Source organism: Salvelinus namaycush, chromosome 5 (genome assembly GCF_016432855.1).
Source record: "Salvelinus namaycush isolate Seneca chromosome 5, SaNama_1.0, whole genome shotgun sequence".
NCBI classification, from domain to species: domain Eukaryota; kingdom Metazoa; phylum Chordata; class Actinopteri; order Salmoniformes; family Salmonidae; genus Salvelinus; species Salvelinus namaycush.
The window spans coordinates 18,960,081-18,976,462 of record NC_052311.1 but is presented as its reverse complement, the minus strand read 5'-3'; the positions used below and the strand labels follow the sequence as shown (position 1 = coordinate 18,976,462).

General features: G+C 40.0%; 1 protein-coding gene across 1 annotated transcript in view; it reads right to left on the bottom strand.

Moving 5' to 3' along the window:
- LOC120048025 (follistatin-related protein 5-like) overlaps nucleotides 1–16,382 on the bottom strand; it is a 244,119-nt gene that overhangs the window by 90,713 nt on the left and 137,024 nt on the right. The window contains exons 5-6 of the mRNA XM_038993697.1: nucleotides 6,489–6,685; nucleotides 3,360–3,480 (exon numbers count right to left, since the gene is read on the bottom strand). Coding sequence (XP_038849625.1) covers nucleotides 3,360–3,480; nucleotides 6,489–6,685 — 318 coding nt within the window. The remainder of the gene's footprint in view (nucleotides 1–3,359; nucleotides 3,481–6,488; nucleotides 6,686–16,382) is intronic.

Below are 16,382 nucleotides of genomic sequence, written 5' to 3'. Positions count from 1 at the left end.
CCAGAGTTGTCTTAATGGAGGCAGGCAGGCCCAGAAACCATTTTCATCTGCCGCTGCCCTGAAGAAGACAAGGCTGTCTCCTTTGGTTGTCTAATAATGATCCATAGAGAAGAGCCAGAGTTTAAGTAAGTAAACTCATTTTTTATCTTTGCAAATCCACATTCAGATCGAGGCATTTTGTAGCTCATAAGAGTAGGCAAATTAAAGAACAAATAAGCTGCTGAGATCGTTATTATGTTCTATATGGAGAAAGAACAATACTTGAACTGTTTACTTAACTACCAGCATGAATAACTTCCATCGCTGACATCAATGTGGTTCATTCCAAATAAAAAGGGATAACTGATTAACATAGGCTATTGAGGTGTGAATCCTCTTAATAGATGATACGCCATATGACATTAACTGGTATACCCTAGACTTATATAACTTGGCCTGACGTTTTCCACACCGATTTCCACACCGTGTACGTCCCAAATGGCATACTATGCCCTAGTTAGTGCACTACTTTTGACCAAGGCTCATAAGGGCCCGTTCAAAAATTGGTGCACCATATAGGAAATAGGGTGCCATTTGGGATGCAGTATTAGACTGTGCAATGGCAAGCCACTACGCAAAACATAAGTGACACCTTTCAAAGCCGTGGGGTCTATCGGCCTGTCACCAACCATCAACCTTTGGATCGATACTTCAGCCACTGACTACTACAGACAGTCACTGGCAGACAGCAACTGACAGACAGACAGCCACTGACAGACAGCAACTGACATACAGCCACTGACAGACAGTCACTGACAGACAGTCACTGACAGACAGTCAGCCAGGAAGAAAATAAAGCATGTACACCAGCAGCTCTTTCCTTCTCCTCATCTAAACCCTCTAATATTTAGTGTTTGATCCTACAATCAAGACTTAGCGATACAGTGACATCTGCAACCTTGGTATTTTACCATCCCCACGCCCTAAGGTGAAGGTGACATCAAATGTACAGGATGTGAATGCCTTATCTGTCCTAAACCCGGAGTGCATTACATTCACCAAATTATTCAAGGATGACAATACATAAGACTATCTGTAGTGTGGCAGACATCATTTCATTTCTATCAGTAACTTGGTCTAATTAAAAGCCATCATTCCTGCTAGATATTTACCTTACTGCTAGCTGAAGCGATTGATTTTTATTTTCTTGAATATGGGATGGAGTCAATGAATTATGCATGGACGTTAGTGTCTTATCTTTAACAGTGACAAACAACGTTGCTGTGATTTGAATATTCCAAGTTGTATGCAAGGCCTTATTAGCAAAACAGACACACATCCTGTGTAAGACAGGTCCCGTTTTCATTGGGATTGTAGGCTAGTTCTGCATTTACTGCTGTTATTTGCAAAATGGTACTATATTGCTAAATATACTGAATCAACAAATGTACTATACAAGTAATCTTATGGTATTATATTTTAATGGAGTGCATTGAACTGGAAAATAGGACTCAAGTAACATTTAGTTGTGTAGTTATGTGCTACACGATCTGAAGCGACAGTAGTCAGCGCCATCATTGAGGTTCACTAAACTTTTTGTTTATCTTCTTACTTTTTACATTCACTTACATAAAACATCTGCAACAATAAATTAAAAAGATTAAAGTGATCACAAAACCTTTTGCAAGGCTGGTGGTATTTAAGGCTTTGGTATAGCGGCTATCTCACTGTGGTAAAGGGAACACAGAGGCATTGTATTCATAATGCACATGAAAGCTGGAGGTCTGTAGATTTAAAGGGTTTACCTGGTCAATATAATCCTAACTGAAAACTGTTTCTACCTCTGGACGTGTAACACATTCTTAGCCTTATCTGAATTTAGCTCTGGGTGAAAAGAGGGCATTCAAAAGGACTATGAATGCTAAGGGACTGAAAGGCTGGAATGACATTCAACTCCATAGTGTATAGTAGGTTATCTCACATAGACTAAGAGACGGCTAAATCATATCAAGCTCACCATTGCTTGGTTGAATCCTACAGAGTAAATGGGCAGGAGCATTAATACACGTTGTGCAATTTCATTAATTTTATCAAACAGGGTTCATGCTTTCTCAGTCTTATATTTTATTGGTTTGTCATGAATATTAACTAAGTAAAAGAACTAGCTGCCATAGACAGGTAGAAAGAAATACTAAAACATGGGAAAGAAGAGGAAGAGAGGTTAAGAGAGATGCTCTACCACCAAGGAGAGACTCATAGAAAGTCTTTCATATTCTTTACATTCTTCAATTTCAGCCTGAAGAAGCTTGGGGGAGGAGTTCAAAAAATTAGTAGTTGGAGCTAGTGCAGCTCAACTCATCAAGGAAGCTAAGCTCTCCTCAGATTTTACCCATCTGACTTGGAGGGGAACAATAGACTGTGCCAGTTTGTCATTTGCTCTTGTAACTTTTCTTGTCTGTCCTAGAAATGCTTTATATTCAAAGAGCTGATGAGCGACCAATTTTAAAATTGGAACGTCATTATGTATTCTTTATCTTGGCATCATGTTTCAACCCCAGAGAAATGTCAGAGGATATTGAGCAAGCCGGAAATGTCAGACGGGAATGATTTGAGAAAGGGAATTAGGCAAGAAAATGTAGCGCAATATGTGTTCATGTTACTTAGGTTGGCGAAGAGTAACTGTCATCGTTATGTTGTACTAGCGATTGGGGGTTTGGTTTAAGCTCTGTCAATATTTTCTCTGTGGCTAGTTTTATACAGTGACACTGACTCAATATTGAAACTAATGCATTTACCCATCGCTCACTACTAGGTTGCGACGTTGGACCCAATTTTCCAAGAATATAGATAAAATTGTTCAGTAAATATCTGCCAACCACACAAGTCATTTTACCAGCGAAATAGCAAAGTAAAGGACTTTGCCATTATATTACCCTTAAATAGCCTATGATGAATTGTAAATCTCCCACAATTAATGCTCGAGTGATGAGAACAAGTGTCTGGTCATTCAGAGAGATATTAACAACCTTTGGTACTGTAACTATTGTATAGGAATGTATAAAAAATGTCCGACCATGGTTTTGAGTAAACAGTAAACATTGTAAACAGTTTTATCCACTTTTCTGTCCCATAAAGGCATAGGTTGCTTATAAAGCTTTTAACTCTATGTGTCTGAAAGCAGGTCTATTGTCCAAGTCAACACAGCCTGTGGAGGGTATTATTCTTCAAATATCCTTGTCAAAAAAGTAAAAAGTAAATGGTAATACATAGAAAAGAGAAAAATATACACATGGCACTCAAATACACACTTGAGTATTTTACACAACCTTACCGCCCTGCATGACAAAACATAAGCATTATCAGTTGATCCTGCCACTCACCGAAAGCTGTATAGAACTCGTCCTTTGTCAGGTGCTCGTCGTCGTTGATGTCGTTGTATTTGAGAAGGTCAAACAGGGTGCACTCAGAGACCTCCTTGAACAGACCTTCCTGCTTGATGACCTGCAACAGAAAAATGCATTGAGACCTGGGCCAGTATGTAACTTATAGTTAAAGCTCATTCTAGACCTGGGCAAGTAGGTAACGTCTAGACCTTGACTAATATGTAACTTACAGATAAAGCTATGTCTAGACCTGGTCTAGTATGTAAGTTACAGTTAAAGCTATGTCTAGACCTGGTCTAGTACAGTTAAAGCTATGTCTAGACCTGGTCTAGTATGTAACTTACAGTTAAAGCTATGTCTAGACCTGGTCTAGTATGTAACTTACAGTTAAAGCTATGTCTAGACCTGGTCTAGTATGTAACTTACAGTTAAAGCTATGTCTAGACCTGGTCTAGTATGTAACTTACAGTTAAAGCTAGACGGTAAGTCTAAGTCTGGTATTTTGGGGTCTGGGGTTTGCTTTTTTCTTGTACCTTTTCCCCCCATCTCCATTTTTTGGTGCTGAAACCCGGGAACCAACCATGGAACTGGGATTTCTAATGTTACAGCATAGAGCATGCAATGTAACACGATCAATTCTCTTTCTAAGTATGTGGTTTCTAACCTAAACTCAATTTCACATTTAAGTTTGAACTTGATTGTCTATTGATCTCTTATTTCTGGAAGTAAATATGCTGAGGAAAACGCTTTTCATGGTGCAAAGACCTGTTTTATATAAGGTTTGAAATAAATCACATCTCGGGGCGACATTCACTCATCCATCATTCTAGATCAGCTGTCATAAATCTTGACAAAATATTACTGCTCAATGAATCATCCACTACTTTGTCTTTTTCCCTGCAGCGTTGGCTATGCTTTCTGAACACTTATTGAACTAAAAGTGTAAGCTATGTAGAATGATCACAATTTGTTTGATGATTGAACCTCATTAGTTGCATTTGAAAATGTTCTTTAAGCCAGCTGTGTATGATAATGCACTACAAATGTATTTACATTGAGCTCTGTCACTTCACAGTGCATTACAACACTTGCTAAAAGCATTCATAAAAGTCTATGTCTCCTTTTAGAAAATCTATAACAATACTTGAATGGCAATTGTATACATTCATAATGCGTTACCTAGGCACAATTGGTTCAGAGAAAGTATTATCAAAAAACGTGGTATTCCAAATTATTCTCTGCCTTCCTGATTGGCCCCATGGCAGATGGTTTGATTAAGGGAGATGGTAATATCAGAGTGGCTGTGTGTCACCCCAGTCTTTGATGATTCTCACACCATCTCTTAAATGTTTTATGTCCCGGCCTGAAATCAAACCATCTTTCCCATGCTCTGTAGTTGATGTTCAGGTTGGATGTACTGGCAGAATCGACCCATCTGATTGCAACAACATAAAGAAGGGGATCAGTGTCTGAAGATTGGGTGGAGGGAGTGCACCACCCCCTCCACCCAGACACGCACACACACACACAAGCATGGAAGTACACAAACACATACCCACACATAAACACACACCATGCCAAGCCTGAACCTTTTAACCAAACTAACAAAATGACACACATTATGTTAGAGAAACAGCTGTAACGTGTGTTTGGAATGCAGCCACAGTCCGTGTCAAATTAACACCCCATTTACAGAGGCGACGGGACATTAGACAGTCAGTCAAATGTAACACCTCTTTTACAATGAACAATTACACAAATAGCAGACTCGTAAACGAGGTCTGAAATTATCGGTCACATCAAATTTGTATAATTTAACATGGCAAGAGTGAAGAGCGAGGAAATTAGTTATTTTACTGATTGAATTCTCGGCCATAAGTGACCTCTGTGATGTGACATAGATTAAGGTCAACTGTGTCAACGTCTGAGATTCAGAATGAATGACTGCGGTGTGCTTTTGTAAACAAGACATTAAAAACTTTGCCTTAAAATTGCTACAACACGTTTGTACTGTATACCGTATGTACTGTGTGTCAACATCACCATATGCCTCAAGGTTTAAGAGAGACTGTAGCATTTTCCTGTGAGGAATGCTTTAAAACCAACATGGCGTTACTCAATCTGTGCAGTGGATGTTTATGGACAGACTGACATTCAAACACTTGGATAGACGATGGCTCATAGCTTGGTGTCTAGCCCTCAGTGTCATCCGTAGTTTAATACCTTTGGTATCTATGGTTACTACCTAAAGCAACTTTCCAATGTGTCAACGGGGCATATTTGCATATTCAAAGAAAGCCTAACACTTTATTTCACCCACTTTGCATTGATTTGTGCTCTCATCTCTGAGCTGAAATCCTCGCTGTTATGTAAAAAAAATGCAAATGATATGAAAATATAGTTTAATAATATCAGAGCTGTTGGCAGTAATCAAATGGGGCACTTTGTATTAAAAAAAAAGTGAATGCATAAGAATATGAATCAAGCTAGTTTCCTCTCTCACATCATTCCAATAGATTCTGGCGGAATCAGAGTGCCGCTGGATATATTAGTATGAAACTGACCTGAGAGCAGTTGAAAGGTTATTTAAACCAGCAGTAGTTGCTTACCTATTCATTATTTAAATGCATGGCATATAAACTAGTCCTCAGGTATTGTGAGACATGTATTTATTATGCGTAAAATGTCTTCCTTTCTCATGAAAGCATCTCAAAGCTCCCTTTTCAACCACGCTTTCTGGCAATAACAGCCAAAGCATTCTCCCATGAGCGGAAAGTTCCTTTGACTTGGATTATTATATTTCGAAAGATTTAACGGCAACTCTTTGCACCTCGCTTTACGAATTAAAGACAAAGGGAATAAAAGGGAAAATAATGCTCAGGGCATTAAGATGGCTCATAGTAAACACAATGTTTAGGTTCTGTTTGTTTAAGCTTTTCAATTCAGGGAAGGTGCGATGGCATGGCTACTGACATGTGGGAGAGACATTTACTGTGGCTTTATAGTCTACCCTCATGTCCACACTTGTGACAGTTCGCTACTCCTTGGTGTGTAGCAAACACAATGTTGGGATGTTGTTGGTTTTCCCTTTTCTTTGACATCCAAGTCCCACCCTCATCTCCTCACCTGTGATAGTTCACTGCTGTCTACTCTCCTGCTACCATCGGCGTCGAAGCGCTTAAACACAACATCGACCAGCTTCTTCCTGGTGGCCATGTTGTTTTTATGGCTCCCACGGTTGCCAGTTGCCATGTATCTCTGGTCATACATGTCCAGAATCTTGGTCTTCAGCCTCCGGTAGTCACTCAGTCTGCAGTTGTCATCTGAGGAACAACAACAAGAGAGAATAAGTTAGTGTCTAACATTTCTGAATCATGTAAGACACATATTAAGTCAATGGGCACACCTGTGTGCTAATGAGTCTCTGTTAATGCAGAATATTTAAGGTAAAAGCTTTCACGAAAGGAGTTGTTTGAGTTAGAAATGTCAGTTATGTCACTTCATATGTAAACCACACAGTACATTATGCAAACAGTACACTGTAATTCAAATGTCAGATGCCTTGTTTTCCACATAATATGTAAAAAATAATTACGTGAGGCAGAATTTTTTTTTTTTTCTGGTTTTAATTTAATTTAATTTTGGTCTCTGCCAAGGGAGTGTTATTAAGCTATTAACTTTACCATATGTCAGATATCAATTAATTATGTTAATATTCTGATCAAAAGCATTGCCATTCAAATCACAATAGCAACAACCTCACATGATCAACTCTATTTCGATTTTAAAAAAGGTGTACTTTATTTTTGTCAAACCTACCTGACACATTTAACCTAACTGTCGAAATACCACCAGGGAATACCTAACACTCATTAAACTTCATCCTGGAACACACTGTTTTCTGTATTGCATGTTCAGGGGGGGGGGGGTGCATCAGCATTGTAAGTGTGCTAAATGGCAATGCTTTGAATGACTGCTTTGCCTAAGACAACATCAACAATGACTTCAATCTTACAGCATTGCGCCACCAAAAAAGCCACATCAACATCAACAGAAAGCCATCGATGAGCGAAATCATTGCTCAATGTCAAACACCAGCTCTGACAGTAGGAGGAAAGCTTATGATGTGTATTTGCAATGCACCATCAAAGCAGACTCGTCAAAAGAGTCAACTACAATAAATATTTAGCATAGAAGAGTTACGAGCAAAAAATAATGACTGGAACTTGTTGTTCCAACACATGACATATAGTAAAACTTATTTTCTTGTATGTAGAGAAGTGTCACTCTCATAATGACAGTTCCATTGGCTGTTGTCAATTACGAAACACCTGAGTAGACTTTGCTTTCATCCAATCCAAAAATAAAATAGTAAAGTATGAAAGTAAGGTTGAGGGAATGTTTTGAGTTGCTTTAGACAAGTGTTCTCAAAAGTGGCGTAACACATTCAGTGACAGACAGTCATCTCAAAGCTGGAGCCTTCATAGACACAGCCTCTCCAGGACTGTGGCATCACCTGTTACAGTGTGTGACTGTGCACCATTTGGCCGCCAAGCGCCGCACATCATGAAATTGCCTCATTTTCGACAAGCCTTGGTGACAGAAAAGCTGCCTTCTTCAGAAATGGCCGAATGAATAAAAGATAAATGGCTGCTAGCCCTAGCCCAGGGGATATGAAGGTCAGTGTCATCAAAAGCCCTGGACACACAGGGACAGACAGACAGACAGACAGACAGACAGACAGACAGACAGACAGACAGACAGACAGACAGACAGACAGACAGACAAATGCACACACACAAGTATGCATGCACACACACAAACAAACGCACGCACGAATGCACACATGCACTCACACACATACACTTACGGATAGACAGACACACACAGACCTATTCCGCACTAGCCATTACCATGAGCCCGTCCTCCCCATTTAAGTAGCCACCAACCTCCTGTGATACAGACATAGACACAGACACAGACACACACGCAGGCAGGCAGGCAGGCAGGCAGGCAGGCAGGCAGGCAGGCAGGCAGACACATATACACACACTCACTCTCTTTTTATATAATACAAACACACACAGGTACAGACAGTTGTGATTATTCATTAAAGGGATTCCTCAGTATTTTGGCAATGAGGCCATTTATCTACTTCCCCAGAGTCAGATGGACTTCTAAAATGCAGTTTGAAGGAAATTGCTAACTTGCGCTAGCGCAATTGCTAACTTTTTTTGCGCAATGTCTATGGGTATCTGCTTGAAAGGACTTCCAATCATTGCGCTAATGCTAGTTAGCATTGGCTCTTCCTCCTCATTTCCAAAATCCCAAAGTATCCCTTTAATCTTGGAAATAGGGGGCGCCCTTTTCACTTCTGGATAAAATTGTGCCCAGTTTAAACGGCCTCTTACTCTGTCCTAGATCATATGATATGCATATTATTATTACTATTGGATAGAAAACACTCTGAAGTTTCTAGAACTGTTTGAATTATATCTGTGAGTAAAACAGAACTCATTTGGCAGGCAAACTTCCAAACAGGAAGTGAAAATTCTGAAATGGGTCTCTGTGAAAGGCTTCGCCTATTCAATTGTCTTCTATTTATGGATCTGTATGCACTTCATACGCCTTCCACTAGATGTCAACAGGCAGTAGAACGTGGAATGAAGTGTCTAGCCTTCTCTGGGACCGGATGGGAGTCGTTGGAGTGAGAGGTCAGCCATATTGGCAGTATTTGGCTACGCACTTAGGGCTTGTCATATCTTTGTCTGCAATGCGTTAGGTAGACACGAAGAAATGTTCCGTCTGGGACGTTATTAGATATATTTGTGAAAAACATCCTAAAGATGGATTCTCAACTGAGTTTGACCAGTTTATTTGACTTTTATTATCACTTTTTGAATTTTTCGTTCATGCGTAAAATCTTCATGGACACGGGAGCTACACATGCTAGCCAAAGTTGCTAATTCGACAGAAGAAATTGACATTCTAAAACAAAACAACGATTTATTGTGGAACTAGGATTCCTGCACTGCATTCTGATGAAAGTTCATCAAAGGTAAGGGAATATTTATGATGTTATTTCGTATTTTTGTGGACTCTTTGGACTCCAACATGGCGGAGAATGGCTGAGCGCTGTCTCAGATTATTGCATGCTGTGCTTTTTACTAAAGTTATTTTTTTTTAAATCTAACACAGCGGTTGCATTAAGAACCAGTGTATCTTTAATTATATGTGCAACATGTATTTTTCAGCAAAGTTTATGATGAGTTTTTCTGTTAGATTACGTGGCTGTCTAAAATTTCTCCGGACATTTTGGTGCCATTTGTGACCATGGCGGCAATGTAAAACCACGATTTGTAGCTATAAATATGCACATTTTCGAACAAAACATAAATGTATAGTATAACATGATGTCATAAGACTGTCATCTGATGAAGTTGTTCAAAGGTTAGTGATTCATTTTATCTCTATTTGTGGGTTTTGTGAAAGCTATCTTTACAGTGAAAAAATGGCGTTGTGTTTTGGGCTATTATGGTGAGCTAACATAAATATATGTTGTGTTTTCGCTGTAAAACATTTTAAAAATCGGACATGTTGGCTGGATTCACAAGATGTTTATCTTTCATTTGCTGTATTGGACTTGTGATTTCATGAAATTATATGATATCCCTGTGGCGCTAGGCTAGGCTATGCTAGTCAGCGTTTCTGATGAGAATGATCCCGGATCCGGGATGGGTGGTCCGTAGAGGTTTTAACAGCCATGGTAGAAAATAAAAAACTAAACAAAAAATATATACTTAAAGGGAAATTTCGCCACTTTTCAACCTTATATTCATTATCTCCACCACCATACCAGTGACTACATATGCAAAAACAGCGTGTTTCTATTATCTGTGTTTAAAAATATAAGAAGTTCCTAAAAAATTTCACCGCGAATCTCATAAGCTGGGATCGAATACCTATACTAACACACTGTATATTACATACTTAATGAGTATATACTATATACTATATACTATTAGTTCATTTTAGAATACCGTAAACAAACAGTATCCTTTAATTTGAGCGTACTAGCTCTTAGTTGGTCTACCGGAAGTTGATGCCGTTGCTATGCAACCTTTTGCTAGTTAGTTAGTATAGCAAATTACTAGTTAGACATTTTACGACTTTGGGTGTGTTCTTAAATTCAATCTGGAGTGCCAGAGTGTGCTCTGTAAAATAAGAGCATTGTCAAATTGTCCGTTTGTAAATTCAGAGCATTTCGCTCTCGGAGCTCACACTGGACGCTTAGGCCGAGGAGTAGGGTTGATTTGAGCGTTTTGAACTTACAACGGCAGTCAAGCACCCAAGCTAACGTTGCCTAGCTTGCTAGCTACTTCCAGACACAAATGAGGCCACTCTGACCATTTTACTCGCCCTTGCAGAGCTGGTTAGGCAGTTTTCATGTTATCCAGAGCGTTGGTAACTGTACTGTAACTGTGCTGATGGCACCAATTTAATTACACTTTTTTGCCGGCATTTAATGACACTTGCCATATTCAACGGGTGTTGGGGCGCTCGTAAATTCATTATTTTGTGCTGTGGTACACTCAGACGAGAGTGATGTGAAATTGGAGTAGATAGCCAGAACGAATGTCCATTGAGAACGCACAACGACTATACCATTAAGCTAAGCTAAATTTGACGGGAATAATCAAGTCAATAAACATTGGGTAGTTGGTTAGATAGCCTATAGTTAATACACTGGAAAGTTTGATGTATAAGTAGCCAACTAACGTTAGGTAGCTAGCTAACAACATACCGGTACATACTGCTGTAAAGATATGCAATGTTGTTCGTAAGGACAGTGTAGCTAACAAATTGTCAGCCAACATAACGTGTAAGTTAACTTATTTGAAAAGTCATTACTTTATTACACTGCTCAACATTTTCTTAACATTTGTCATAATTAGTTAAAGCAATGAATTTGTATCCGCTCTCGTTGTACTTCGGCTGCATATTTTACGCCATTTTCATCAAATCTGAAAACAATGTGAAGCCACGTCAATATCCTAAAGAATTGCATTATGGGCCATAAAGTACAGGAATAGTGTCCTCTGCGTGTATACCTCATATTTTTGCGAATTTATTACGACATTCGGGAACTTTTGGCATACTAACTACAGTTGAAGTCGGAAGTTTACATACACTTAGGTTGGAGTCATTAAAACAAATTTTTCAACCACTCCACAAATTTCTTGTTAACAAACTATAGTTTTGGCAAGTCGTTTAGGACATCTACTTTGTGCATGACACAAGTAATTTTTCCAACAATTGTTTACAGACAGATTATTTCACTTATAATTCACTGTATCACAATTTCAGTGGGTCAGAAGTTTACATACACTAAGTGCTTTTAAACAGCTTGGAAAATTCCTTAAAACGATGTCATGGCTTTAGAAGCTTCTGATAGGCTAATTGACATAATTTGAGTCAATTTGAGGTGTACCTATGGATGTATTTCAAGGCCTACCTTCAAACTCAGTGCCTCTTTGCTTGACATCATGGGAAAATCAAAAGAAATCAGCCAAGACCTCAGAAAATAAATTGTAGACCTCCACAAGTCTGGTTCATCCTTGGGAGCAATTTCCAAACGCCTGAAGGTACCACGTTCATCTGTACAAACAATAGTACGCAAGTATAAACACCATGGGACCACGCAGCCGTCATACCACTCAGGAAGGAGATGCGTTCTGTCTCCTAGAGATTAACGTACTTTGGTGCGAAAAGTGCAAATCAATCCCAGAACCCTATTTCGATTTTTTTTTTTAAATGTGTACTTTATTTTTGTCAAACCTACCTGACACATTTAACCTAACTGTCAAAATACCACCAGGGAATACCTAACACTCATTAAACTTCATCCTGGAACACACTGTTTTCTGTATTGCATGTTCAAGGGGGGATGCATCAGCATTGTGAGTGTGCTAAATGGCAATGCTTTGAATGACTGCTTTCCCTAAGATAACATGAACAATGACTTCAATCTTACAGCATTGCGCCACCAAAAAAGCCACGGGTATACCACACCAAACACCAACTCTGACAGTAGGAGGAAACCTTATGATTTGTATTTGCAATGCACCATCAAAGCAGACTCGTCAAAAGAGTCAACTACAATAAATATTTAGCATAGAAGTTGCGAGCAAAAACAATGACTGGAACTTGTTGTTCCAACACATGACATATAGTAAAACATATTTTCTTGTATGTAGAGAAGTGTCACTCTCATAATGACAGTTCCATTGTCTGTTCTCAATTATGAAACACCTGAGTAGACTTTGCTTTCATCCAATCCAAAAAGATAATAGTAAAGTATGAAAGTAAGGTTGAGGGAATGTTTTGAGTTGCTTTAGACAAGTGTTCTCAACAGTAAAGGACAACAACAGCTAGGTATCTTGTGAAGATGCTGGAGGAAATAGGTACAAAAGTATCTATATCCACAGTAAAACGAGTGCTACATCGACATAACCTGAAAGGCCGCTCAGCAAGGAAGAAGCCACTGCTCCAAAACCACCATAGAAAAGCCAGACTATGGTTTGCAACGGCACATGGGGACAAAGATTGTACTTTTGGAGATATGTCCTTTGGTCTGATGAAACAAAAATAGAACTGTTTGGCCATAATGACCATCTTATATTTGGAGGAAAAATGGGGAGGCTTGCAGTCCGAAGAACACCATCCCAACCGTGAAGCACGGGGGTAGCAGCATCATGTTGTGGGGGTGCTTTGCTGCAGGAGGGACTGGTGCACTTCACAAAATAGATTGCATCATGAGGAGGTAAAATTTTGTGGATATGTTGAAGCAACATCTTAAGACATCAGTCAGGAAGTTAAAGCTTGGTCGCAAATGGGTCTTCCAAAAGGACAATGACCCCGAGCATACTTCCAAAGTTGTGGCAAAATGACTTAAGGACAACAAAGTCAAGGTATTGGAGTGGCCATCACAAGCCCTGACCTCAATCCCATAGAAAATGTGGTCACAAACCTGATTCAGTTACTCCAGCTCTGTCAGGAGGAATGGGCCAAAATTCACCCAACATATTGTGGGAAGCTTGTGGAAGGCTACCCAAAACATTTGACCCAAGTTAAACAAGTTGAAGGCAATGCTACCAAATTCTAATTGAGTGTATGTAAACTTCTGACCCACTGGGAATGTGATGAAATAAATAAAGCTGAATTACATCATTCTCTCTACTATTATTCTGACATTTCACATTCTTAAAATAAAGTGGTGATCCTAACTGACCTGAGACAGGGAATTTTTACTAGGATTAAATGTCAGGAATTGTAAAAAACTGAGTTTAAATGTATTTGGCTAAGGTGTACGTAAACTTCTGACTTCAACTGTAATGCCCTAGCTAGGTTGTCCTTGTGTGTATTACCCCAAAAATGTTTATTAAAGTGTCTTTTGCCCCAGCTACATTGTCTAGTGCCCCAGCTATATTATTCTAGTTAGTGCCCCAGCTATGTAATTGTAGTGTCTTGTGCCCCAGCTATGTTATCGAAGTGTCTAGTGCCCTAGCTATGTTGCCTTGTGTCCCATCTATGTTATTCCTAGCGTCTAGTGTCCCAGCTATGTTATCATATCTAGTGCCCCAGCTATGTTATTATAGTGTCTAGTGCCCCAGCTATGTTATCGAAGTGTCTAGTGCCATAGCTAAGTTGTCTAGTGTCCCATCTATGTTATTCCTATGTTATGCCCCAGCTATGTTATTATCATATCTAGTGCCCCAACTATGTTATTCTAGTGTCAAGTGCCCTACCTATGTTATCGAAGTGTCTAGTGCCCTAGCTATCTAGTGCCCCAACTCTGTTATTCTAGTGTCAAGTGCCCCAGCTATGTTATCGGAGTGTCTAGGGCCCTAGCTATGTTGCCTAGTGTCCCATCTATGTTATTCCTATGTTATGCCCCAGCTATGTTATTATCATATCTAGTACCCCAACTATGTTATTCTAGTGTCAAGTGCCCTAGCTATGTTATTCCAGTGTCTAGTGCCCAAGCTATGTTATTATAGTGTCTAGTGCCCCAGCTATATTGTCCAGTAATCCAGTTATGGTATTATAGTGCCTAGTGCCCTAGCTATGTTATTATAGTGTTTAGTGCCTATAATAACATAGCTAAGACACTAGACACAACGCAATATTGGACTCATCTGGACTCCTTCACTTTGTTGATTGCCCCCTCTATATCTGTCTGTTCCTCAGTTTGTTCCCTGTGTCAGCATTAATGTCGTTATGTTTTTCATTTCCAGACGCTGTCCCGTCTTGTTTAATGTCTGTTTATTAATTAAATGTTTACTCCCTGTACTTAATTCTAGGCTCCAAGCGTCGGTCCTCACAGAACGCTGACAACATTTGAAGCATCAGGGAGTTTTGTTTTTTGTTTTGGTTGGTGACATCGGATCTGGGGCCGCTGTCAAAGAAACCGGGGCTGCCTCAGCTGGCTCGTTGGGCTTCCACGCCTTAGCTGGCTCGAGAGGTTTCCTTGCCTCGGTTGGCTCGGCAGGCTCCCACCCCACGTTATGCTTCAGCCGGCTCGTCAGGCTCCCACGCCTCGGCCGGGCCGTCAGGCTCGCCCAGGTACTGGGCGATTCCAGGTACTGGGCGATTCCTATTCCAGTTTCAACTGTTCTGCCTGCGGTTATGGAACCCCTACCTGTCCCAGACCTGCTGTTTTCAACTCTTAATGATCGGCTATGAAAAGCCAACTGACATTTATTCCTGATTATTATTTGACCATGCTTGTCATTTATGAACATTTTGAAAATCTTGGCTCTCTCTAATTCTCTCCTTCTCTCTATCTTTCTCTCTCTCGGAGGACCTGAGCCCTAGGACCATACGTCAGGACTACCGGGCATGATGACTCCTTGCTGTCCCCAGTCCACCTGGCCTTGCTGCTATTCCAGTTTCAACTGTTCTGCCTGCGGTTATGGAACCCCTACCTGTCCCAGACCTGCTGTTTTCAACTCTTAATGATCGGCTATGAAAAGCCAACTGACATTTATTCCTGATTATTATTTGACCATGCTTGTCACTTATGAACATTTTGAACATCTTGGCCATGTTCTGTTATAATCTCCACCCGGCACAGCCAGAAGAGGACTGGCCACCCCTCATAGCCTGGTTCCTCTCTAGGTTTCTTCCTAGGTTTTGGCCTTTCTAGGGAGTTTTTCCTAGCCACCGTGCTTCTACACCTGCATTGCTTGCTGTTTGGGGTTTTAGGCTGGGTTTCTGTACAGCACTTCGAGATATTAGCTGATGTACGAAGGGCTATATAAAATAAACTTGATTTGATTTGAATTATATATGTGAGTAAAACAGAACTCATTTGGCAGCAAACTTCCATATAGGAAGTGAAAAATCTGAAAATGAGGCTGTTTCAGGGCCTGCCTATTCAACTGGCTTTTATTTATCGATATGCATGCACTTCATACGCCTTCCACTAGATGTCAACAGGCAGTGGAAGGTGGAATGGGGTGTCTAGCTTGATCTGAGGTCGAATAAGAGCTTTTGGAGTGACAGGTCCGGTATTTTCTTTGTCTTCGAAGGTGCGCGGGGGAGCTCGACATTGTCTTCTGAAAAGCGTTCGGTATACACAGCGAATGTCTCCGGCTCTGATTTTATTTGATATATATGATAATAACATCATAAAGTAGGTTTTTTCAACCGAGTTTTATCAGTTTATTCAACGTTTATTGGGACTTTTGGAGTTTTCCGTTCTTTGCGCCAAGAGAGGATGGGAATGTTAGCAACCTTGGCTAGCATTGTGGTGCGAATTCGACAGAAGAAATGGACATTCTAAAACCAAACAACAATTTATTCTGGACCAAGGACTCCTTGTACAACATTCTGATGGAAGCTCAGCAAAAGAAAGAAAACATTTATGATGTTATTTCGTATTTCTGTGTAAAATGTTGACTCCTATTCTCCGCCGTGTTGGTGAGTGCTGTCTCACAATAACGCAAGCTGTATGTT